At 39.4% G+C, this 27,466-nt stretch overlaps 1 protein-coding gene across 1 annotated transcript in view; it reads right to left on the bottom strand.

Moving 5' to 3' along the window:
* Window positions 1-455: 455 nt before the first annotated feature.
* HDAC2 (histone deacetylase 2) overlaps window positions 456-27,466 on the bottom strand; it is a 40,927-nt gene continuing 13,916 nt past the window's right edge. The window contains exons 4-14 of the mRNA XM_048492508.1: window positions 26,368-26,442; window positions 24,890-25,028; window positions 24,083-24,224; window positions 18,255-18,347; window positions 18,063-18,171; window positions 16,063-16,203; window positions 7,556-7,664; window positions 6,717-6,847; window positions 4,799-4,954; window positions 1,105-1,162; window positions 456-821 (exon numbers count right to left, since the gene is read on the bottom strand). Coding sequence (XP_048348465.1) covers window positions 791-821; window positions 1,105-1,162; window positions 4,799-4,954; window positions 6,717-6,847; window positions 7,556-7,664; window positions 16,063-16,203; window positions 18,063-18,171; window positions 18,255-18,347; window positions 24,083-24,224; window positions 24,890-25,028; window positions 26,368-26,442 — 1,184 coding nt within the window. The 3' untranslated portion in view covers window positions 456-790. The remainder of the gene's footprint in view (window positions 822-1,104; window positions 1,163-4,798; window positions 4,955-6,716; window positions 6,848-7,555; window positions 7,665-16,062; window positions 16,204-18,062; window positions 18,172-18,254; window positions 18,348-24,082; window positions 24,225-24,889; window positions 25,029-26,367; window positions 26,443-27,466) is intronic.

The raw sequence follows: 27,466 nt of genomic DNA, 5'->3' as shown, positions 1-27,466 counted from the left end.
AACATTCTTCTTCAACTCTGTCTGACTTTTACACTGTTTATTATTATTATTATTATTATTATTTTGGATTCAAATATTTGGTCTTTATTTCTAAAACTGAGACATAGTGTGCTGAAATATTTCTGCATTTTTATTTTGCCCTACAGAAATGCTGCAATCCTAGACTCATTTATTTAATAAAAAGATATACGGCTCACTTTTCAACAAGGTTCCAAAACAATTTGCCAAATATAACAAATTTAAATATATAGGCGTGTCCAGTTTGAGGTGGGTAAGAAAAAAACTAATGTTAACAGCAGAGTTGGTTAAATACATTTCAAATATCTTTTCAACCCAGAATCATTTCTCAATTAATTTAGTACTCTAGAATTCTCAGAATTATTTGATAGCACAGCTTCCCAAGAATTATGAAATTTATCCATGTGTGTAAACTCTGCAATGACAGACAAGACAACCAAGTACAATTTTTTTTAATAAAGATATAGTTACAAAAAAGAGTAAAATCAGCTCAGGAAATTTTAATAGATCAGATTAGATGCTTAATGTAATAACTCACATCCATTTTAAATACTATTACTTGAAGCCTGGTAGAAGGAACAAATTTTGCATCATAATTGGAAAACTCACAATACAACTTGCTAAAAAAACAAACACAGTTGTCTGAAAATAAATATGCTCCATGCCAAATAGTAAAAAAACAAAATCAACAGTGTCTTCCCATATGAAAAGTTTCTTTCAGTCATTTTTTCACTTTAGTATTGTGTCCTTTAACTGATGTGAGGCTTTACATTCAAGGATTGCTGAGCTGTTCTGACTTTGCTCTGTGGAGAGGGAAGAAAAAACCTATCATTAGCAGAGGTCGTGTTTTTATTTCATGTTTTCTGATAATTAAAATGACAATATTTTACAAAGCATTTTCGAAGCTACTAACACTGATTTGTTGGCAAGATTTTACGCTGATTTGTTGGCAAGGTTTTACAAAACATTTTCAAGGCTACTAACAATGATTTGTTGGAAACCATAAGGGAAAACAGGCGCATCATTAGAACTGGAAAATTAACAAATGTTATGTAGTCATTACAGAATAGCCCACAGGTTACTTACCCTTTGGTGTCTGCCTTTTCACCACTGTTGTCCTTGGATTTATCTTCCTCTTTAATATCTAGAAGTAATGAACGGTGGCAGATTTACAAAAAGAACGTTTCCAGATGTCAACTGAGGAGGATTAGTCATTTATTTTAAGGCAAAATGAAGAAGAAGAAGAGGAGGAGGAGGAGGAGTTTGGATTTATATCCCCCCTTTCTCTCCTGCAGGAGACTCAAAGGGGCTTACAATCTCTTTGCCCTTCCACCATCACAACAAACACCCTGTGAGGTAGGTGGGGCTGAGAGAGCTGCGAGAAGCTGTGACTAGCCCAAGGTCACCCAGCTGGCGTGTGTGGGAGTGTACAGGCTAATCTGAATTCCCCAGATAAGCCTCCATATCTCAGGTGGCAGAGCTGGAAATCAAACCCGGTTCCTCCAGATTAGATACACGAGCTCTTAACCTCCTACGCCACTGCTGCTTTTACCTAAATTACCTAAAAAAAACCATTTCAAAAGTTGCACAGATGCAAATATCTACTCATTTTAGAATTCTTTTTCTAATGAACAAATGTTAGGACTGACTAAAATTCTTGATTTATTCTCATTATCATCCTTTTTATCTGGACCTCAACTTAGGTTTCAGAGAAACTTTAGTGAATGAATACATGTAAGATGCTCCTCATTCATTTATTTGGATCTCTAATTCCAATGTCGTCAGTGCTGATGGTGAAGAATCCATTTAATTCTGGAACTGGAAAACAACCTGGGTTGGGTAGGGTTGCTTCTACCCTATTAAGATTTAGATTCACATCCTAAGGGTGCTGTTAAATCTGGCTTGGTTCCTTGATACTCAGGCTGGCTACAGGGGCATCAATGGTTATGTGGAACAGAATCTTGTCAGAAGTGGCACCAAAACTGTGAAATTTTATTTTGCCTTATTTTTATTGACCATCAGATATCCAGCATTTTTCAGGGCACTGATGGTATATGAGTATTTCTGGCAGTTTTTCTTCTGTTAGACTGCTTACAGCTATAAACCTTGTTATCACAGAGTGATATTAGGTGGTGGGGTATATTTGGCTCACTGAGTCACAGATTGTGCAGGTTGGCATAGGCCTAACTATAATTTGTTAGAAGAAAATTCCACTGGCTGAAGCAGAAATCCAGCTATGGAGGCAGTTGGGCCTTTGGATGACTTAGGAATAAAAGTACAGTGGAACCTCGGTTTTCATTGCCTTTGGTTTTCATTGGTTTCGATTTTCATTGATTTTTTCAGTGAAAAATTTGTCTCGGTTTTCATCGATTTGCAATAAGGTGCAGGGGTTTGTGGAGAAAAATCACCCGGACAAAGCTGTTGCAGGCCATGTGTGCAACTTGTTTGATGACAATGTCTTGCCCCATTTCAGACAAATCTTAAAGAGACATCAGAAACATACCTCTTTGGACAGCTTTCTGGTGTGACATTGGTCCACTGGCTCCAAAGCTGGTCCTAGTGTTACTGTTTTCAGCATTAAACACTATGTTTATTCACCAAAAATGTGTTTTTGGTATGTTTTTTGGAGTGCCTAGAATGGATTAATTGGATTTACATTGATTCCTATAGAAAAGGTTGCCTCAGTTTTCATCGGTTTTGGTTTTCATCGATTCTTTTCGGACGGATAACCAACGAAAACTGAGGTTCCACTGTATTGCTTTAAAAAGATAGGGAGATAGCAGAGAAATTGAATTATTTGCATGTTTTTCCACTGAAAAATGTGGAGCACACACCCATGCTGGAGCCACTGTTTTGGGGAAGGGTGTCTGAAGAACTGTGTCAAATTGATGTGACAAGAAATGAAGTTTTATCACTGCCGGCAAACTGAATTCCAGTGAGTCTGCAGGTCCAGATGGTACTGCTGGCAGGAACCCAAGGGCTCTTAAAAAGCATAAATATGAACGAGCTACTAATAAGTATATGTAACTTGTCATAAAAATCTGTCTCTGGAAAATAGCAAATGTTACCGCATTTTTCAAAAAGGCATTTTTCAGGCTAATTAACCTAACATCCTTTCCAGGTAAATCAGTAGAACCGGTTATTGAAGAGAGAATTATTAAGCACATAGAGAAACAAAGTCTACAGAGGAAATATCAACATGGCTTCTCCAAAGCAAAGCCCTGCTTCACCAACCCCTTTCTTAGAGCAAGCATGAAGATAAGGCCAAATAGGTAGACTTCACATACTTGGACTTCCAAAAGGCTTTTGACAAAATGCCTCACCAAAATTCCTGAGTAAGCTTAACAATCATGGGGTAAAATGACTTGTCTGTCCCATGGATTAGAGGCTTGTTAAATGGCAGGAAGCAGAAAGTAGGAATAAATGGACAGTGCTCGCAATGGAGGCAAGCTGTCCCACCAGAATCCGTACTGGGACTAGTGCTACTTAATTTGTTAATAAATGATTTGGAATTAGGGCTAAGCAGTGTAGCAGACAAATTTGAAAACGATACCAGATTATTCAGGATGACAAAGACCAAGGCAGATTGTCAGCAGATAAGTAATTTAGGTGAATGGGCAACCACATGGCAAATTAAGTGTGAACGTAAAATGATGCATATTTGAACAAAAAAACCCTAATTTTAAATGTATGCCGATGAGGTCTGAATTGGCTGAGACTGAAAGATATCTTGGGGTAATTGTGAAAAGCTCATCATTATGTCAACCCAGTATGCAGCAGCAGTAAAAATAGCAATCTTCTGTGCTAGGAATTACAAGGAAGGGACTGAAAATGAAATGATCACTATTGGAAAACCCTTGTCTAAACCTATGTGGAGGCCATATTTGGAATTTTGTGTGCAGTTCTGTTTACTGTATCTCAAAAAAGCCACTGAGGAACTGGGGGAAAAAACCAAAACAAAGGAAAGGAAAGCAGCCAGGATGGTAAAGGGCTTGGGTACACCTTCCCTATAAAGGAAGGCTGGAGAATCTGAGACTTTTCAGTTTAGAAAAAAAGCAGCTAAGGGGAAAGATGATAAAGGTTTATAAAATTATCCATGTGCTGAATGCATAGAGGGACCATTTCCCATTCCTTCCCCCAAATACCAGAACTCAGCATCACCAAATGGAAAGTAACTCTGGACTTAAAGTTTTTTTCCTCCACACAAGAAGTATCTATGTTTTGCCTGGGAAAAAGAGCCAATTCAGGGCTCTGTCCTACAGGCTGTCATCAGCTTCGAGAATCTTCACAAGTCATGATTGCCCTCTGGGATTATGGGAACAATACCCAAGTATCAGGATGTTCTCCTTCCTCACAAGAGATCTGTTGGGAAGCAGGTTCAAATCAGGCAAAAACAATTTCTTTATTCAATGAGTAACTAAATTGAATTACTCAATGAGTAATTAACCTGGAATTCACAACTGGGGAGGCAGTGATAGTCATGAGCATAGACAGCCTTATAATGGGATTAGACAGATTGATGGAGGGAAGATCCAGCAATGGCTACTAGCTATTAGCTATCCAGAGAGAGCAAACCTTTGAGTATTGATCCTGGGAGGCATCAGCAAGGGAAGTTCATGGCCCTTATACTCCCCTTTGCCAGGCTAGCTGACTGGCCACTGTTTGAAACAGAATGCTAGACTATATAGACCACTGAGACACCAGGCTCCTCTTATGTTCTTATGCATGCTTAGGATTGTAAACTAAAAAGACCAGACTATAACTCAATTAAAATATTTACCTGCTTTTTTGTCATCTGTCTCTTTTTTATCTTCCTCTAATCGGGCTTTCTTGGCCCCTTTTTTATGATCAGCAACATTTCTTCGCCCTCCTTCCCCTTCATCTTCAGAATCAGAAAATTCTTCATCACAGGCTATCCGTTTATCAGATGCTCGAACTACAAAAAAAAGTAACATGAACACATTATTTTTCTGTTACACTGTCACTAAACCCCCCCCCCCCCCCAAAAATAATTAGTTAAAGCCATGACTTCCATGCTAGGGACTCTGCTTCCCAACCTGAATTCTCCGTGCATTTCCTTCCCCACCCCTAAACAGAAAATGTAGGAAACTCTGAAGTCCATTTTTTTAAAGGGGAAGGGGTAAGTACAATGCTTTTAAAGCAAGACATTATTTATTCAAACTGCTCAGATTTAAGATTTTTATGTAAGGCGATTTATAGAATTGCACAATGATTCAGGCATACATTCTGGATATATTCTTTAAATATGACATACTTGTCTAACATTAATATACCATAATGCATATGAATAATATACTGAAAACTCCACTGTTGTCAATAGAAGTATCCTAATATGCTGGTAGTCCTAGAATTGTATGAGACAAATTGTGTGCGAACAGAATATTTTTCCTTTGTTTTCTATTCAGCTGTTATTTTTCCCTGCCCCTTAGAAAATGAAGATACGTGGAATAAAGCAGAACAGATTGGATGAGTTTGCAGTTCTCTCTCCCATATATTGAGCATATTCATAAGAAAAACTAGGAGATTAATTATTATAAATTATACAAATATACTATATAGTTCATTTTCATGCTGTTATAAATCATGTATTTCATGTGAATGCAATTAAGTCTAAGTTTATTGTTAAAAAATATTCCATGTAATCTCAGTTTCTCCCAAATTTCAGAGGGAAGGGGGACAAAAACAACAAAGTTATTTTTCATGGCTTCAAAATTTCCAGGATGTTTATACCCCTCATCTGGACATTTATTAATACCCCAGATCACTTCCACTCTGAATGTCTGTGTAATAACAAGAGACATGCTCTGTTAGGCAGAAATTCATAGAACTGGGGAAACTGTTCCTGTTGACTTATTGCCTTAAGATCCTTTGCTCAGGATAACTGTTTCTTTCAGCAGCTTTTGCCTCCCAGACACTGCTCTGCAGTTCATCTACAATGTATTACATTTAAAAAGGAGACAAAGAAGTGGCTGGCTGCAGAGAAGGTCTCGTCTGTGCCACACTCGGCTTGCCTTTTTTCTGTACAGATGCCTGGGCAGTGAACAAAGAAGCAAAGCCTTCCCTGTGCACTGCCCCCCCCCCCCCCCCAGAGGATAGCAAACCAGAACAAATAGAGACCCTGTCTTATCTCATGAGGGCTTAATCTTCTTCTACAGCACTCCTCATGCAGTAAATAAGAGGTTCCTGAAAAATATCGTAACGAGCGTATGGAACACAGGAGTTCTCCATCTTGCAGCTCCTGGGAACAGGTAACTGGTTGAAGCACAGATGAAAGTGAAACTGTCTACTTTCACTACTGCAAGAGGTCTTCAGTTCGCAGCACTCTCAGAGTACCCTGGCTAGGGGCAAGTGGAGTGGGCTTTGTGCAGCAGAAGAATCGCCTATCAACAGAAGCCAGATAGGGAGCATTAAACACAGGCGGTGATGAATAAAACGTGGTGTTTACCCATCTTCTTTGTACAGCAGCATCTAGCATAGCCATCACCAGACAGAAACCTTTTGACCAAGTAAAGCGAAAAGATGCAAGTGCCAGAACAAGCATCAGCAGGAATTATTGAGTCTCAGGGCGTTGTGGGAGTTAAATAATAATGAAAACAGTCCTATACATTTATACAATGAACAGCAAGACCTCCCCTGCTTAAATTTTATATTGAGTTTTCTAATATCAGACTCCTTACTAGAAATACGCTTGTCTGGATCTTCACCATCTTCATCACCGCTGTCTTCATGAACAGCATCTTCAGGAATAGCTTGCATCTGTACACCAGGTGCATGGGGCAACATGCGCAAGTTCTCAAATAAACGCTGCCTGTAAGTTAAGTAACCCATAGAAAAGTTATCTCTTCCTGATAAAACTTTCTTTCCTATAAGTGGTTGTTTGGAGTGCCTGAATTTTCCATCATGCAAAATACCCAGCTGTCTAGTGCAGGGGTAGGGAACCTACGGCTCTCCAGATGTTCAGGAACTACAATTCCCATCAGCCTCTGTCAGCATGGCCAATTGGCCATGCTGGTAGGGGCTGATGGGAATTGTAGTTCCTGAACATCTGGAGAGCCGCAGGTTCCCTACCCCTGGTCTAGTGGAAAGGAAGGTTGCATAACAGGAACACCAAAGGCAGGCAATAGTGCCCAAAAAGAAATATAAAACTGAGTTTATACAGCACAGTCAACTGAGCTACCAATGAGAAAACACATTTTAAAAATACTCTCTCATCTTAGCATTCATTGCAAGCATACAAGTTCAGAGCAAAATGACTAATTAGTAACATGAAGCACACCAAAATTTATGTCAACTGCTAAGCCACTGACTAAAGCAATCCACTTTCACAAGATTAAGTATCAAATTGGGCTAGTAAGATTTCTCGCTAAACAGCAGATTTTATTAATCCCTTACTTTTCCTGATTTCTATGGCGATAAGAATGAGAAAGTATAATTATTCATGACTTGTCTAAACAAAGAGTTGTCATTATTCAACACTTTGCAATGCCTATATTCACAGTAGGATACTAATACTTACTTAATCTTTTCCATATATTCTGGAGTGTTCTGGTTTGTCATATTTGATGGACTTATATGCAGCTTGAAATCTGGTCCAAAATATTCGAAGTAGTCATTGTATGGCAATTCTATTTATAAAAAAAGAAAGAATTGCAACAGCTTTTTAGAACCAAACACTAAAACTGTCTATGGCTGGTCTTTGGTTCAAACACACCATTTGTTCACATTGTGGCAAACATTACCATTTCCCTTCACATTACTTGATATAGGAAATTAACAAGTTCCTCTGTGTTTTGAGTGAAATACACTTGGTATTAGTATTTAAGTAAAAATGTTTAAATTAAGAACTTTGTACATAAAATGTTATAGGTACTACTAAAGAATGAAGAATTTCAAATTTTATTCACCCCAGAATACAGACACCAAGGACTAATTCCAAGGTATCTTATAAGGAAGGTTACTTTTCAGGATTCAATGTGCTGCAGAAACTTCACAAGAGAAAGTCAAGATTTCAGTCACTATGTCTGAAGTGAAGAGCTTGGATTTATATCCCACTTTTATCAACTGTAAGGTGTCTCAAAGCAGCTTAAAAACTCCTTCTCTTCCTCTCTCCACCATAGACACCTTGTGAGGTAGATGGAGTTGAGAGTTCTGAAAGAACTGACTGGCCAAAGATGACCCAGCAGGCTTCATGTGTAGGAGTGGGGAACCAAATCCAGTTCTCCAGATTAGAGTCCACCACTCTTAACCACAACTACTAGTATGTTGATTGTCAAGTGAGATTTCCTTTTTTAAAAGAATAATTTATTGTTTGTTCATAAAGTTCAACAACATAAAAAACACAGGAAACAGAATAATATTATACAAACATATAAAAGATGGATCTGAATTAATTATCAGCAGTACTGAATGAATTTAAAAAAGCAGTTCAAAATAAGGTGTAATAATATAGTTGATATAAAAGGTAACAAACGTTTTCTGCAATCTTATAATTGCTTAATTTAAAATTAATGATCAATATTAGCACCTATTAATTGTTAAGGAAACATGCCTACATTTATATATTAAAATAATAACAACTGCTCTCAAAATTTAATAATTCTTGACTTGTTCAGTTTCTGAATAATATTTAAGTAATATCTTATAGATTCTTCCCATGAAGTGCTTTTTTTGTGGATCAATTTCTTTTTCAAATTCTGATATTTCTCTCAAAATTGAAGCGATTTGGAAATATGTCATCCATTGAATATTTTCCCCTTCTCCTTTAACTTCCTGCCACCGTTTGATTTTTCCTTGATTGTTAATCATACTTTTGTATTATATAGGATTGTGATTCTTTTGGGTATTCACATCATAACAGGCTTCTATAGGAGACATTAAAGGTGAAGTTGGCATGCTGAGATGTTTATGTGTCTTTATCCATATTCCAAGTAAACCTTTCATTATTACATGTTTTTCTTTCTGATATGTTTCACTCAAATATGATGGATTTTCTGGCCATATATAATTATGTATGCCTGCCTTCAAATTATGCAACTCTAATTTAATTATTCTTTGTCTTGGGTATTTAATATAGTCTGTCATCCAAACCAGACCAACTGCCTGATATTAAGTATGAGAAGGCCTCCTTTTTTCTTTCCATCTTGCAAAACTTTGAATCTGATTCTGGTTTTTTTATGATTGCAGATGAATGCATTTAAATGTGATTGCCAATCCCTTGATGTCTTGTCTGATATAAATATAGGTAGCATTTGAAACAAAAAAATTAGTTTGGCAAACATTCATTTTCATTGCTGATATTCTTCCAAACCAAGGTAGTTTTAATTCGTATCAGCTTTGTAGGTCTTCTTTTATTTTTTCCAAGCAACTAATAATTGTATTTAAATAACATTTCATTATGTCTGGTTATATATATACTCAAATATCTCTGTGTTTTGGAATGAACATCACAGCTTGCAAGTTGCTGGAGTTTCTGTAATTCTTGCTCTGCTAGAACATTTAGAATAATTTTAGTTTTATTTCTATTAAATTTTTTTAGCCAGAAAAAGATCCACACATCTCAATAATTTCATCAGGCGTTTAACTGATTGTTGAGGGCCCATGATCATTAATTCTGCTTCATCTGTGTACCATTTCCATTTGTGATCCTCATTATCGACTTGAATTTTTTAAATTGTGAAGACTTGTCTTATTGCTGATGCCAATAATTCTAGTGCCGAATAACAATGGAGATAGGAAACATTCTTATCTGATGTCCTTTTCAATGTAATTCAATGTAATTGAAAAGGCCAAGCAAGACTTTCTTGAGTTGTTTTATTTACTGGCAGCTTATGTTTTGTTTCAATGACTATTTCAGGTAGTTTCATGTATAACCTTGCCCATAGTTTGTTTATCTTGCCCTTGTATCCTCATTTACGCTTTTTCAGAGAACCACAGTTTGCAGTTGTAATAATAATAATCTGTTTCTCTTTGCCTGGTAGGCCACTGCGAGTAGCAGAGAGCTGGACTAGATGGACCTTGGTCTGATCCAGCTGGCTTGTTCTTATGTTCTTATGCTTCTTCCTTCTTTGCTGTCTTTGCCTGAGAAACAAAGGGGACATCCTTCAGGGGGTTGGAGAAAGGGCTTGGGCTTGCCTAATTTGCCTCCTCTTTTGTTGTTGTGTGAGGCAGAATGCTTATGTCCTTCCTCTTTCTAACTATGGCTTGAGTCATGGATAGAAATTCTCTGTGTGTATGCTTCACCCCCTCACCAGCTAACAGTAGTCTGTAGCCCTCTAGTCTGCATGGACTGAATATACAGGCACCTTTGTTGAGAGCTCTTTTAAAGGAAAAGAGCTTTATTCACTATTCACTGTTGTCTAGGGCACAAGAGTATTGGAAAACCATATAAAATCACTACAGTGTGTAACAGAACTATGAAAAGGAATGTAAAAATACAAGGCCAACTAAGTTGTTACCTTGGCATTCACTTCCTTGGAAGGGACACAAGCCTGCTGGAATGCTGAAAATAGAAGCTGGTTAAGAGAGACTTCACTCTGTCTATCCCTTTGTTCCTCAGACTTTGGTTTGCATGCTTTTGAAACAGTGTTTTATCTAGAACTTTTAATTCTTCCTGTCTAAACTGGGAGAGTTTCATTTTACCCTACCATGAAACTGGGAATGGATTCCTGTAATGTATTGTATTGTTTTAAGAGTCTGCAGCTGTTGCACTGTAATTGGTAATCAGTAAGTGTGTTATATTGAGCACAGCTGCAGAGTGATTTTAGGCTATGTGTGAGTAGCAGCTATGGAATAAAGTACTATGCTTCGTTCCCTCCTCGACTGCTCTTTCTGAGACATGACATATTGGCTAATTTTAGGATGAACTTATAAGAAAGGTCTCTGGAAGGTTTTTAGTGAAGCGGAATGTGAGTAACTTATGGCCTTTCAAGGGCAGCTGGAATCAGTTTAATTTGGAGTTTCCTTCGAAGCGCAGGAGTTATGAGGCCCGGGATTGGAATTTCTTATCTTCTGGCAAATGGCATAACAGACCCAGAAAAGGTTAAAAGAGCTGTGTTTTTGAGCCTCTGTGGTGAAGGGGTGTTTGACCTCGCCTTTAGCATTGATAGCGCTAAGAGACTTATCAGCAACGCCTACTTGTAGAGATATTGACTGCATTAAGGAACCACTGGCCCCAACCGTCAGAAATGTTGTGATCGGAGTAAGTTTACAAACGTGACTCAGGAGGGGTTCGTTAGCGATTGCAGATTATGTTGCAGCTCCCACTTACGATTTGTTGGCACAACAATGCAATTTCTCCAATTTGGAAGAAATGTTAAGGGATCGCTTGGTCTGTGGCCTGAGAGAGTGCAATTCATTGCAAAAGTTGTTGCTGGCAAAGACAGACTTGATTTCTTCCAAACGGCATGTACCAAGAAGCCTTTGAATTTCTGAACTTGCTGCAGCCTCTCACTGAGGGTGCTTAACACAAGCCAGGTTAACACATTGTGAGAGACTGCAAACAGCTGGCAGTGGGACTGTAGACCCTGGCAATGGTGAAATTCAGAGACTGCAGCATTGGTGTATCGAAGTATGGGGAGACCACCACAACAGAGAGGGAGGATGTCAACAGAGAAATGTTTGAGCTGTGGTAGGGCCCCATGAGAGAGAAAGGTGTAAATTTAAAGAGGCACAATGTTTCTGTTGTAAACATTAAAGCATATTGGGAGAGGTGCAGAGAAAAGGCATCAAGGACCAAGAAGACATGTTCCCCGCCCATCTGCTACACAATCTTCTGTGATGCACCTTGCTGTCCCCATGTTGCTTGGCTTGGTTGGCCAACCCCCACTTGAGCAGTGTAATGGTGTTCATGCAGCTGATGTAATTAACCACGCGTTCCCAGATCCCAGCATAAGTTGACGGTGGACTGTGAGGGGATCCAGGATGTCCCTTGTGTGTGATGGAAGTGGATTCTGGGTCAGCATTCTCCATCGCTTCATGGGACACTTATAAGACATTTTGCCCATTGCGGGATGATTTGGACATTAGATCTTGTGGACTTACCACTTTCACGGATTATCAAGGACATAGAGTACCCAGTGTGGTTGGCAGTGTGTAATGTGCATGTGGAAACATCATATGTTTGATGGATGCTTGCAATTGTTAATAGTGGAAGGAAGGCGACAAGCCTATTGGGGGGGCTGGACCGGTTCGGGAGGTTGGGGAATTGCAATTACTGGAATTCATGAGGTTAGCAAGTTAACATGGGAGGTAAGCTAGTGGAAGAATTTAAGAGTGTGTTTGCTGAGGGACTGGGGCAGCATATAGGGTCCACCTATATCATTGTATCTTGATCCTTCCAGTACCCCCCAATATCATTCCTAAAATCAATACCGTATTCCATTTTGTTTTGGTGCTCTAAAGTGGGATGTAGAATTAGGATCGGTTATTGGAACAGGGAATACTGGAACCAGTGGTAAAATGCAAAATGGAAACTCCACCAGACCCCTGAAGGCCAATGGGGATGTGCGATTTGTGCTGGGATTATAAGTGCACACTAATGTAAGGCATTGCAGAAACATCCGCACTCCAGTGCCAGTTGTCAGTCAGTTGTTAGCAACATTGGCAGGGGAAAGGTTTTGCAAAATTAGATCTAGCTTAGGCATACCAACAGCTGGAAGGTGGATGATGCCACCTGCAGAAGCCCAGACGATAGTAGGACTCACAGGGGCATTCAGAGCAAAGCCGCCGCAATTTGAGTGAGTGTAGCCCTGGGATATTCCAGAGCTTGATGGAAGAAATATTAAGAAACTTCTGGCCGGGAGTCATAAATCGTGATTTTGATGATGTCTTGATAGTGGGTGCAACTGAGGGAGGAACCGATGGACACGGGTAATGAAAGCAATTGCAGTGCTTCTCAGATGTAGGGTATTGCGCCACAAGCTGAAAAATGTGTGTTTGGAGTAGCGCAAGTAGAGTTTTGGGATACATGGTAGATGCAAGGGCAATCCACCCGACATCAGAAAGGTGAAGGCTATCCAGGATGCCCCCAGCACCACAGTCAAAGTGCCAAGAGCTACAGGCATTTTGGGATTGCTAAATTTTACCCATTCATTCTTGAAAGAATAAGGCCAATAGTGGCAGAGCCACTGCAACCGCTTATTAGATAAGCCGGCAGCGTGGCAGTGGACAAGTCAGCATGAGAAGGCATCTCCGGAGATGTCATCAAAAGATTGTTGTCATCAGAAAGTGTATTGGTTCATTTTGGATGAGAGGAAGCCATTAATTTTAAGACGCGCGCGATGCCTCCCTCGTATGGAGTTGGAGCAGTGTTGAGCCATCAAATTGGAGGATATGCGGAAGCCCAATATGCGATATTCTAGGACGCTTGTCTACAACGGAGCCGCAATTACTACTAAATAGATAAGGAGGCATTTCAGCAATAGTGGCTGGGGTTACAGTAGTTTCATGATTACGCAGTATACGCTTACCATTTGTGATTGTTACAGACCATAAGCCGCTGTTGGGATTATTTTCCTCAGAGCGCCAGACACCACAGATATTGTCCCCTAGAATGCCAAGTGTGGGCAAATGTTCCTGAAATGCATATGATTATGTCTTGCAGCACCAGTCGGGAAAGAAAATTGGGCATGTAGATGCGCGGAGTCGCCACAGTACAAAGGGAGGAGGAAGCATCACTCCCCCACTTTGGAGGTTTTGATGTTGGATTCATTATCAGAGCCTTCCAGTGCAAGCTGCAGAAGAAAGTAGAGAGGTCAGCTAAGGACCCAGTGCTTGCCCGAAGTCTTGAATTGGGCATGGAAGGGTTGGCCATTGCAAGTTAGAGGAAAAATTCAGACCATTTGGAATGAGGCAGCACGCAGATATTCTGTCCACAAGGGGCTTGCTACTGTGGGGAAATAGAGAAGTGATCCCAGCAGCTTTAAGGATTAGGGTGCTGGAGGCCTTGGTAGCTGTAGGGCACCCGGAATAGTGAGAATGAAGGCATTGGCCCGGGTCAGTTAAGCGTGGTGGCCAAAAGATGAATAGGTGAAATAGAAGAATGGGTGGCCAATAGCAAGGAGTGTCAGATAACGCGATCTGCCCCACCTCACAGGCCCCTGTACCTATCAATGGGAGTCCACAAAAAAGACCGTGGTCAAGGGTACATATTGATTTTTGCAGGGCCTTTCCAAGGCCAGGTGTTTCTACTCCGAGAGGATTCAGTTATTCCAAATGTATTAGAAGTGAAGCTAGCAATGCCAATGACATCACAAACAGTAATTAGGGCACCGCGTAGTTTATTTGCAACCCATGGCCTCCTGATACGGTGGTATCGGATAATGGGACAAGCCAGCTTGTATCCAAGCGCGATTAGAGTATCTCCATGGTTAATGGTGTTATTCGCCAGGTTACCTCGGCCCCTTTCATCCCGGGCTACTTAATGTTGGCAGGCAGAAAGGATGGTGCGTATTAATACAAAAGGATGACATTATACCAGGCTTAATAGTAGAGGGGATTGGCACCGGCCGTTGGCTTAATTTGTTAACACAGCACATAACACCGCAGTACTGTGCCACCGGAGTGAGTCCCATGGAGTTGCTAATGAATCGAAACTTACTTACTTGCTGGGACCTAATGCAGTCCCGATTCAGCGCTGATGATCGTCCACTAAAAGAAGCATCAAGTGTTGAAAGCACCTCGACATTTGATAGGGATGATACGGTGTATGTCCGAAATTATGGAGCAGGTCCGTGTTGGGTCCCAGCAGTTGTGAGGCAGCCAACAGGGCCCTTGTCTTATAGGGTGGAACTGAAGAAGGGCTGGGTGATCCGTAGACATGTTGACCAAGTAAGAAAGAGAGTGCCAGGTCCAATAGTAGATCAGGAACTCCTAGGTCCCTCGAGGGAATCTAGGGCGCATGGGCTTAGGATGGAGATGCAGGATAAGGGAAACAGCAATAGTCCACTGTCCCCTCGAGGAATCTAGGCAGGGGCAGATGGAGATGCAGTGATAAGGAAACAGCAAATGGGTCCAATTGTTTTGCAGAACCAGGAACAAAACACAGACTCAGGAGCCAGAGCGGAGCTGAGACGCATCGGTGAGCTAAAGAGAATCCCACCAGATTATTACAGGAGCAGGGAAGGTGTAATGTATTGTATTGTTTTAAGAGTCTGCAGCTGTTGCACTGTAATTGGTAATCAGTAAGTGTGTTATATTGAGCACAGCTGCAGAGTGATTTTAGGCTATGTGTGAGTAGCAGCTATGGAATAAAGTACTATGTTTTGTTCCTCCGACTCCTGTTTCTTGAGACATGACAATTCCCATGTATACCCTTTCATTAGTCAAATTAGTGCATGTGCACATCCCAGAAGCCTTCATGGCCCAATTCATGCCATCCAAATAGCCCACTCTCTTGTCTCCTCCTGGCAGGTGGGCAAATGGCCATATCTATCCTGCCGAATTGTGTCCAAAAACCAAATTCGTTTCCTCTCAGCCTAGAATCTGAACTGTTTAATGACTTCAATCCATGGGGAAGAATGGTTTCTGTAGTATTCTATCCAAACATCAGCTACATCTAAAACAGGCAAGCAAGGCTCAAGTAACACAACAGAAAACTAGTTCACCAAGAAATAAGAAAAATAATCAAACAGTTCAGCACGGGGTCACTCTTTTTAATAATAAAGATTTACCTTCCAATTGTTGTTTGCATTGCTTACAAATACTAAATTTTATTAAATACATAGTTTGATTTATTGTATATGTACATAAGGTTATGCATTTCAAAGGGACATAAACTGTGTACCTTTTTCACTAGTTACTTGCCAACAACAGGAGCTGGATACCACTTGGATATTCCAGGAGTAAGGTGAATCATCTGCATACTTTATGAATGTAAACACAATGCAAGATTATTTTGGGCTGCTAGAATCAGGGATCTGATTACTAAACCTGCCTGAAGTGTTATGTTTACTTATGCTTTTACTAAAGGCAGTGAGGACACTTGCAATTTCTCTGAGTCAGGTGTGGTTTCCCCCAAAAACTTACCATTAGGAATTTCACAATCTAAGGCAACAGCAGTCTCATAAGTCCAACATCGAGCAACATTACGGATGGTATATCCACCTCCTCCAAGCATCAGCAGAGGCAAGTTGAAAGTCTTCACCACTTCCACACATTTAGCATGGCCTGCCAGAATCAGGAAAACAGTAAGAACTACGGAGTTGGAATAGGACAGATGCAACATCTCAGTTTTGGAATCTGCTTTTCTATTTTGCATTCATGACAGCAACTTTTACATAAATTGCAGCTGTCATAAAAGAAGGAAAATTCATAAACAGATTCAGTAATTTACTCATAAAATGACCATAGTGCATATCAGTGATGTAGTCACAGCAAAATACTGGCAATCTTGTATTTCATGCATTATGTCATGTTGTAAGGTTCTCATAAGTATGTGGATCACTTTATTGCTGGGAGTAGCTATATAGTGACCAAATTGGATGTATGACCCAAACCTTTGGAATTCAGCTGAGAGGGAATGAACCAGAGGGTATTAAAGACAGAAAGAAAACAGATATAATTACGAACAAAACAAAATATATTAAATACTAATATATGCAACTGTCTGCAGAAAAACACTAGCTAAGGCAAGGCACCACATAACTATCAGGAATTACAGAAGCACTGTATCATGGATATGGCTTGGAGTGTTGGGGAACAGTTGCTGGTCTTGACAAAAGTGGTGGAGGATAGTTTCTGCAGACCAGGAGCACAGCTCATCCAGCCTCTCAGCTAAACATGCCAAAGAAGAAGTCTAACATCCAATACAGAATAGCCTTGGAGAGGGATAAGCATCAAATGAGTAAAACAAAAAAAAATGGCTTTCTGTAGGTTAGAAATTGTTTAACCCATATCAGTGGATACTATGAACTGAGTCCGATGTGCAAAAGGGTTTGAGAATGGTAAGACTTCGAGCTTCACAAAGGCAAATATATAGTTCAAAGAGTGGGTGTACTGGTTAAGGGTTAAAAGGAATTCATATGTATGAGAAATCTGTAATCGCTATTTTAAGTACGGGGATGTAGAATGGTATAGTATAGCCTGATCTCATCAAATCTCAGAAGCTAAACAGGGTCCGTACTTGGATGAGAGACCACCAAGGAAGATTGCAGAGGAAGGCAATGGGAAACTACCTCTGCTTAATCATTTGCCTTGAAAATACTATGGGGTCACTAAAAGTCAGCTGTGACTGGATGGCACTTTACATGCACACATTTTTAAGTAGACACTACTATAATGAAAAATAGCAAGAATGAACTAACAGTTTTAATATATTTTAAGAAGATATTCAAATACAGTTAATTTTTTAAGATGTTTGAAGTTCAATGAGAATTTGTTAAGCAAGAATGTACACCATTTTCAAGCAGAACAACTAGCTACTGTTAGGAGATGATTAAAAAACATAAATACAGAAAGCGGAATTCATTGAGAGCTACTTTTTAGAAGGAGCCTGATTAAATTTGGGTAAGATATTTTTGCAGCCTCATAATTGCTGTCCTTTAATTGTGTGTGTAGTGGTAACGGTACAATTTCTTTCACGTCACTGTTAAAGATACAAATAGCTATGTTGTGATTTTATTTATTTATTACATTTATATCCCAGCCTCTCCAACCAAAAATAGAAACTGACTCTCTAATAGTATTACTTGCGCACCCTACTTAAAACGAACCAAAAACACTGAGGTGTGCCTCTTAAAATAATTGGCTCAAGGGAAGCTCAAGGGAATTGGCTCAAGGGAAGCTAATGAGACATAGGGTTTCTTAAGTGTATGCTTATATCAAAATTAGGCCTGACCAGAGTCATTTAGTCTCACTGGAAAAGAAAAATATACCCGGGGTTCTTTGAAATTCTATTCTTAATATTAAGCAAATTATTTTGAGAAAACTAAAATTTCAGAACTCACTTTCCCACGTTTTAGTAGCTCAAAAATAAATAGTTTCACTCATACAGGGTTGTCATTATAAAATGGTTATCTGTTTCATACCTTTAACAGTAAGATTAAAACATCCCAGCCTGTCCCCGGACAATGAATCTGCACCACACTGCAGTACCACAGCACTGGGCTGGTACATCTCCATCACTTTGGATATAATCTGTAAAGAAGCAGAAATTATGAAGAACTTCTCATTCAGCTTCACAATATTTACATTTTAAATGAGATTTAAACTCTACTCACAGGTTTAAATATCTGTCCATAGGATTCATCATCTATTCCATCTCTCATTGGAAAGTTGACAGCATAGTATTTGCCTTTTCCAGCACCTATGTCCTGAAAACACAGCAAACACAAGGACAAACACAGAACACAGTGGTATTAAAAGCCACAACAGTGCATGCCACTTTGTAATACTTAATTCAAAACTACTTGAGCTCAGAAGAGTGCATAAAAGTACACTGACTGCAGTGCCAAGTATGCTAGATATTCCTGATTTAACCTTCAAATAAAGAATTTGATCCATGCAAGTACAGAAATCAACGTACAAGGAAATATTCTCAGTAGAATGAAAGGATAGACATGTGACCATACGAGAGAATCAGACCCAAAAGCAAAATTAAGATTGTACTAATTTATTCAATCTCAGTCAAGTGAGGTTGGGAATCATTTTACAAGAAAAAAAAATACTCTCACTCTTTTTCACCAAAAGTGGGGATGATGTAACACAGACACATATGGGCAGATTTGTTTTAAAGGACAACCAATTACCTGGGAATGGGGAGTAATGTCATGTGCCTGCTCAGTCAGATCCGTAAAGTCACATGCTATTACATCTATAAGAAATATTATACAATTCACTAAATGAAGAACGCAAAAGTATTCAATTTTTTTCCACCCATCAACATTTACAATCTAAAAGTGATTTTAAAGATCCACCATATCTGTTAAGCAGCATAACTGCTAGTGTCTTTTTAAGAAGCTAAAGAAACTATTGACACATTATAGTCACAAGTGAACTTATACCACACGATTTCCAGGATGATGAACATGTTAGTTATTGGTAGTCAAGACAACAAAGAGCCTTGTAGTTCAGCAAACATATTGTGCCTCTGACTTTTGTGGGGTATGACCCACTTCAGATACACGTGGCTTATCTGTATGCAGTGTGTCAGTATTCATTCCCCTTTTACTACACCATGTGTTGTGGGACTAAACCTTGCAGGCATTCCTTCCACCTCTTCATTAACTGTAGCAATTTAAATTTCTGTACCTTTTTAAAAACCAAAACTGCCTCAACGCAGAGCTGACAAGTGTAGAAAACTACTTTTTAGCCAACGAATGTCCTCATTACTATTTCATAACTAGGAAATGATGAATAAAATATATCTGAATATTTAAAGAAATTATAGAAAACAAAAGATCCAGAACCACGGGGTCCTTTTCTTCATCAGCCTCATCAGTCTCTCCCAGTCTTTGTAACTGATCCTGCTGAGCCAGTCTCTTTTCTCCACATTATAACTACAGTTGCACATGCAAATATGTTGTCTTCTTTTTTTAAGTGCAGAGAAACACAAGGCACCTAACAAAAACATGGTAGCCCAGACCTACTGATGCCAAGTATTGTGAAAACAAGAATGCTCCTCTACAACACTAATATGTTACACAGAAACCTAAATGAGTTCAGTAAGTTTTTTCCCCCTGAATAAAAATCAAATAAGTACAAAATCAAATAAAATATGTCATTTAAAGTAGTGGCTCCCAACGTTTTTGGTATGGTGACCCACAAGTCTAAATTTACTCATTATAGTGATTCACTTAAAAAGAAAAAAAGGATGTACAAATTAGCAAAACTTCAAAAGTCTACGATCCACTTTCAAAGGTTTCCCAACTGCAAACAATCTTCAAGTAGATACAAGTGAATAATTATTTATATAAATATCAATGTACGTAAACAAAATACAGACTTTTGTAAGCTTCATGGGACACTGGCCTGCTACATTATTATGTCTAGTAAAATCTCTCACAATGTGGAAAATACATGTATTTATGTCTGCTTTACCCAAGTCATTAATTTCACAACTTGCTTTCAAGCCCGTATGACTGAAAAATCAGGAAACAAGATTCCATTTTAATGACCTCTTAAGGCACTTTGCCCTTTTAAAAAAGTTATTTCTCCTGTGTGTTGCATGAAGCAACAGTACCATCTTGTGGTCGATCAAACTAAAACATAAAAGCTATCTCAAAGCTACTATGTTTAATATCTATTGAAAAGAAAAAAAACTATTTCAATACCTGCACCAACAGAAATAGGTACTTCACATACACGCTACAGGGGTCAGTGCTATCAGTCACAGACCAGGAAAGGGATTTGGGTGTCTTAGTTGATAGTTCCATGGGAATGTCAACTCAATGCATGGCAGCTGTGAAAAAGGCAAACTCTATGTTGGGAATAATTAGGAAAGGAATTGATAATAAAACTGTAAAGATTGTCATGCCCTTATATAAAGCAGTGGTGCGACCGCACTTGGAGTACTGTGTTCAGTTCTGGTCGCCACATCTCAAAAAGGATATTGAAGAGATAGAAAAAGTGCAGAGAAGGGCAACAAGGATGATTGAGGGACTGGAGCACCTGGAGCAGCAGTGGCGTACGAGGTTAAGAGCTTGTGTATCTAATCTGGAGGAACCGGGTTTGATTCCCAGCTCTGCCGCCTGAGCTGTGGAGGCTTATCTGGGGAATTCAGATTGGCCTGTACACTCCCACACATGCCAGCTGGGTGACCTTGGTCTAGTCACGGCTTTTCGGAGCTCTCTCAGCCCCACCTACCTCACAGGGTGTTTGTTGTGAGGGGGGAAGGGCAAGGAGATTGTAAGCTCCTTTGAGTCTCCTGCAGGAGAGAAAGGGGGGATATAAATCCAAACTCTTCTTCTTCTTCCTTATGAGGAGAGGCTGCAGCGTTTGGGACTCTTTAGTTTGGAGAGGAGACGTCTGAGGGGGGATATGATTGAAGTCTATAAAATTATATATGGGGTAGAAAATGTTGACAGAGAGAAATTGTTCTCTCTTTCTCACAATAGGGGGCATTCATTGAAAATGCTGGGGGGAAGAATTAGGACTAATAAAAGGAAACACTTTTTCACGCAACGTGTGATTGGTGTTTGGAATATGCTGCCACAGGAGGTGGTGATGGCCACTAACCTGGATAGCTTTAAATGGGGCTTGGACAGATATATGGAGAAGTCGATTTATGGCTACCAATCTTGATCCTCTTTGATCTGAGATTGCAAATGCCTTAACAGTCCAGGTGCTCGGGCGCAACAGCCGCAGAAGGCCATTGCTTTCACATCCTGCATGTGAGCTCCCAAAGGCAACTGGTGGGCAACTGCGAGTAGCAGAGAGCTGGACTAGATGGACTCTGGTCTGATCCAGCTGGCTTGTTCTTATGTACTGATGCTAACAGCTAAGAAGATGAGTGTTTACCCCATTATTGGCCCAACATGCTTAACTACTAAGAAGTACAGCAAAAAACATTCACTACTAACCCAAAGTGTAATGTCACTATCTGATTAAGTATATCCAGGTAGTATCAAACTGCAAAATAATGGTGCTCCAGTCTTTCCGCAGACCATTCAAGTGTCAATATAATTGGCAAACAATTAAACAAGAATATTTACTGATTTCTGTTCTTGTAAAAACATAAATCTTCTCTGGACTTTGCCTGTAGCATTTAGCACATCTATTTAGACCTACAGTTAATGCAAGGCTAGAATATATATGTGTACATGCATTATTGCTCAGCTGTAAAATGTTTCTATTGTCTGTTCTACTGAAAAGGTAAAACAGGAATCTCTGTAGAGATCTGACAGAGACTCTGAGAGATACACTGTTATGAGGGAAATACGTACTCTATAATATAACAATCCTGAATGAAAATTCCCAAACAAATAAATCAGGTCTCAGAATTCAGTTAGGCTCAGCATTCAATGTGGCAGTGAACACAGGAAAAATATTAAATTATAAATGGTTCTGAGGTGGCAAATTTTTGAGGCTAAACTTGGCTAAAAGCAGAATCCTACATTTCAGTCTTCATACTTCCTTGCTAAGGAACTTAAGATTCCGCTCTCCTTTCTATTACACAACTAAATACCATATTTCCCTTCCCTTTATTTCATGGTGTCATTTCAAGAAATGTTTAACACTGTTAACCTGCCCAATATTATGGCTGATTTGTGCTTTGGTTCAACTTATAATATACCTTTTACATGCATATTACTTAATAGAATGAAAATACTCATGAAATATGTCCTGATTATTAAAGGAATTTTAAACCAAGCACTTAAATTATTCCTGTTAAAATGAAACAAGTTATCACCACAACCATATTTTGTTTTATGGGAATGAGCTTCAAATATGATTAATGGTAAATCAATGGTATGAAGTTTGGTTCATACCTCTGAAATATGTAATAATAACTTTACTTAGCTGGTTTCATTGTGAAAGCCAGCTATTTAAAATTTTTAAAACTTCATCCGAGAGCAATGCCTGTTGACATGAAGATCAAATTGGGCCAGGAACAGTTAAGACTTCAGTCAGATGAAGTAATGTCAATGCTACTATGGTTGATTATCTTGCACCCAACTGTGCAGTAGTCCAGTCTGCTTATTTTGTCAGTCTTTGGTTTAATTACTAATTAAAATTCTAAAATTTTGTCAATAAAAGGAAGCCTAGTTAGTTCAGTCCAATGGGAAGAGTGCCTGAATAAAAGGATACAGCTGTCTATTTGAAACATGTAAATTAGGTAATAATTTGCTTTAGCTCTGGGAAATCCAAGAAAGAATGTTTTAATCTTTCACTTGGAAAAAAGAAATCAGGCAGTCCCACTGAAGAAGGGGGGGGGGGATGAAAGGGCTCTAGAGAGCAGCGCAGCCCTGTGCTAGCGCATTTGTCCTCTCTGGAACACTTATCCAGGCAGAGGGGCAGCTCCGCCATCAAAAAACACAGAGGTTGAGGCTGAGGCAGGGCTGTATTAACGTCCTACTCAGATGCCAGCATGCGTGGAGGTTGGGCCAAGGCATTCCCAGGGGCAGACCTGACATTAGTCGGCTCCCTTCTGGGGTTTAGGGCTGATTGAATGGTGCACTGGCCCTCAGATGTTTGACACACTTTCTGTGGCAGACATCCATTTAGCCCCATGAAGAGTTCAGTGGTGGTGGTGGTGGGGATGGGTCCAGGCCTTTTTCCTGCTCCCCATGTTGCCATAAAGTCCTTTTGGAGGCATCAGAGCCCACTGCCTCTGAATTTAGATGGGGCTCTGATTCAGTTAAGAGAAATTCACCCGCAATTTTTATTTTCTAAATGTTAGATTTATTTATTATTTTAGTAATTAAGTTCATTTCAGGTTATCATCTTTTTGTGCAAAATCAGGCCATTCATAAGTGCAACAAAATGCAGTAGTATTGTAATGGAAATGAAAAGTTAAAGTACCAAATAATTATAAATAGTCCACTGCAGAGTATAGCCACATGTGGTAAAAATATTAGGCTTAACAGAAATGTTGATAGGTTAATTTTGACTGAATAGACTTTGTTATCTTTATAAAAGGCTCAAATATGCTTTCTGGTTCCAGACAGTTTTCTCCTTAATAGGAGTGGGGGAGGAAATAGCTCTTTTTATAGTTCTAGTCTGACAGTTTAACTACTGCATCCCATTGGGGAAAGCTACACCATGCAGAAAATCAGCATGCTAGAGCAAATGGGGGCCAAGAATCTCTCTGACGAGAATGCTAGTTATCTAGGTTTGTGGAGCTGTTTTTAAAACAGAGGAGCCTTCCATCATGTCACATACCCCCCCCCCAACCTGGAGTCTGAAACGGCTGAGTATAAACACCCTTCTGAAGAACCAGGTTTTAACTTCTGCTATCAAGCTCCCATTTCTGAAGATATGATGTTATTCTTGAGAGGCTTTCCTTTGCACTCCTCTTAGCCATTACGTGGGTTAAGGTGGGAATCAGGTTTAAAGACACTTGCAAGACACCAGTTTAATCAAACTGTCAGTGTGTGATTGAACTCACCCTTAAATCCCCTGTGCCAGGGAAATATTCACCATATTTATGGAACGACACTGTCATAACACGATCTGTTGTATAAAATGCTTCTTCGACTCCATCGCCATGATGAATATCAATATCAATGTACAGTACTCTTTGGTGGTATCTGAGGGAGCAAAACATGCAGACTTTAACAAAGCAGTGCCAGTTAAACCCATGACATTCTTTGGAAAAAACAAAAAAATCATCTACTGCCAGGTATTGATTTTGTTCTCCATGAGCTTGCCCCTGATTCTAATACAGTTCCCCAACAAATTATCAGCAGTAAAGAAAGGATTTTAAAAGAGTGGCAGTGAAGGACCAGTTTACAATTTACAGCTAGCAAGTCTACCCGTCAACAGAGATAGAAAATAATGGATCTCTCAGTCTTTGGGACAGAGACATCCATGGCAACTACTGAATTCCAGGACCTCCCATGAGTTGATAAACTATTAGTGTACAGTAAAAACAGGGTATTGCTTTAGGGTTCAGCTGAACTTAAACTTCACAGGTTCCTTCAAAGTGATTTTTAATCAATGCTATCACTTTTTAAAGAAACCTTGGAATATACTTACATTTACTTTGACATGTTTATTAAACAGTTGTAGAACTAAGATGGTTTTATGATTTACATGCCAGAATTCATTTGACACGATGAAAATCTACAATGAATGGTTAAGCTGTATGTGAGATGCGAGTGTCAAGAAATATAACATTTAACTGAAGACAATGGCCCACCTTTTCCATGTTTCTACGAGACACCTTGAATTTGTAGTTTCAAAATGAACTTACTTCAGCAATTCAAGAATGGCAAGCACAATATCATTGACGTAACAAAAACCAGATGCCTCTGACTTCTTAGCATGATGAAGTCCTCCAGCCCAATTAACAGCCATGTCTGTTTGCTGCCGGTTCAGTTTTACTGCTCCAGCTGAAGAACCATTGTGGATAAAAACACAGTGTTAAAATCTCTGGTAAAGATGAAGGAAGGCAACACTGATGTCTATCGTAAACAAGAACAACTGTTTTATCATAACAAACTTCAACTCTGGATTTTAAATGACGACTTTTTAGTCTTTAGAAGTTGGGCAAAACATGGCATGAAACACAACAAATTTCTAAATTTCAACAAATATTTCACCTGTTCTTTCAGTGAAATCTATTTTATTCACACTCCCTCCCTATCAATAAAGCTATAAAAACAATGTTATAATTATTTTATGACTTCAATGTTATATGCCTTGTCTTGTCTGTTTACTTATAGTCATTTGACCAGCCGATCAAACAAAGAAAACTAAAAGGTAATCAATACACATTCAGCAACACTGGCTCTATAACAAAACTTAGCTACTGCACAAGAAATAATATTATTCCTATCCTCAAGTAAAAGACTGACCTTAAATTCATCTGAATGTCTAAAAACTCTAGTCAGCAATGGCAAAATAAAATGTTTTCTAATATCTGGATAAAATTCACAGTGTAATAAAATGTGAATAATTGTTTCAATTGTTTCTGAATTACAAGGGCAAAATCAGGCCTCTAAAGATAAATGCTGAAATCTCCCTCTATGCAGAGCTAATGGAAAGAAATTAGAACATATTCTTGAGAAGGCCCATGGAAATCTAGAGAAAGCAATAGATGTTATCCAAGGGGCAAAGGAAAATCCCTCCTAACTCTTCAATAATTTGTATGGGCTTGGGGGAAGGGCCATCTCATCCTGCAACTCAATGTCTATGAGCCATTGACTAGTCATGTTTTTTGCTCTCAAACACATTTCTAGTAAGTCGTCAGGCCAATAGAAAGGATGCTGTGCATCTATCCCCATCAGCACTCCCCTCCTGGCTCCCAGGGTTGGCAGTGGCTTTTTTGCAGGGCCTAAAGCTCTCCTTTGTCTCCCTGAAAGTCAGTCAGAAGGCCCAACCCACACCAGCAGAGCTCCAGTGGCCACCCCTTCAGCTGCTTATTACATTTGATATCCCACACTTTCTCAGAACAGGACCCAGGCTCAGGGTGGCTAACCATTAAAATCATCCCTCCCCCCCACCCCGACACACCTAATAATACTATAAGATTACAACCATCACATTCAGATGCATCTGTCTGACTCAGTTGAAACAAAATGTCCCATTTCTAAATCCTCCTTCTTAGTTAAATGCTAAGATAGCTTCATGTAGAAGATCTAGAATGCAATGATCAAAAATATGTACTCTGTTTGATAGCCCTTTAAAAGTTAATAAGTTAACAAATAATCCTGAGTAGGATATACATACCCACAGAGCCTCCTGTGGACAACTGGCAGAATTCAAACAATCCATCAAATACAGGACAGTCTTCTCCAACATTAACTATATAAAATAAGTTTCATTAGTATTTAAGTGTTGCTGTTTAAAAGCGTACATTCATTTTTTTAAAAAAACCTTCAATTCAGTCAATATTGACTAAATTGTACATTTCATTTACTACAACTATGAAATCTGGCAAAAAAAGTTCAGAGTTCTATAAGCATAATGTATTTGAAGTAACGAGCTACTTCTAGCTGAACATCTGCATAATTTACAATAGCACTGTATATCAAACTATAGTGTGAGATGTTTCAGCAAACACATTGACCTTACCATGAAGGCATCTTCTCATCAGTGGGATGAAGTCATCCAGGCTGGTTAGGTCACACCTCCAATGGTTCAGACACGGCTAAGTAAATTTGTTGGCACTAATTCTACTACCTCAATGTCGACTAGATGTTGAACAGCTTCTGGGAGAATTGCTGGTTTCTGTGGAGTCTTTGGTGCTGGGTATCTTTGGCACATGTGAAGGTGTGTGCGGAAAACTATTTCGTACCCCTTTCTTACAATGCCCAATATCCATTTGCCTGAAACAGTTTTCTGATCAGGTAGTCAAGCAGAAGTGGACTTGTTATTTCTGTCCAGCTTCTTCTATGTAAAGGACTTTCCCCAGTTTCTGCCTCTAAAGGAGTAGTTTCTGGAAGATCTGTCATTCTGATCTCAAGCTGAAGGCTTGGGAAGGACAAAAGGATGAATGACCTTTGCCTTTGCCCTCTCTGTCCTTTGATGATAGGTAGGAGGAAGACAGTGTGCCGTTCTTCTTCACCTTTGTCTCAGTAAGTACCTTCTCCAATGCAGCCTCGCCAAAGAGCAGCTTGCTCTCAAACTTCTCTGTGGACAGGTTGGCTTCGTCAGGGAGTCAACCTTCCAGTTTTTTATCCAGAGATTGCATCAAACAAAGACATTCTCTGCCTGACAGTGAGCACAGAGTTGAATATTGTCCAAAGAGGCATCTGCAACAAATCGTGCTTCCTGTTGTATCTTTAGGAGTGATTTCCAAAGCGTAGTGGGATCTACATCTGGATCA

The sequence above is a fragment of the Sphaerodactylus townsendi genome, linkage group LG01, assembly GCF_021028975.2.
Source record: "Sphaerodactylus townsendi isolate TG3544 linkage group LG01, MPM_Stown_v2.3, whole genome shotgun sequence".
NCBI classification, from domain to species: domain Eukaryota; kingdom Metazoa; phylum Chordata; class Lepidosauria; order Squamata; family Sphaerodactylidae; genus Sphaerodactylus; species Sphaerodactylus townsendi.
This window is presented reverse-complemented; position numbering and strand designations above follow the sequence as displayed.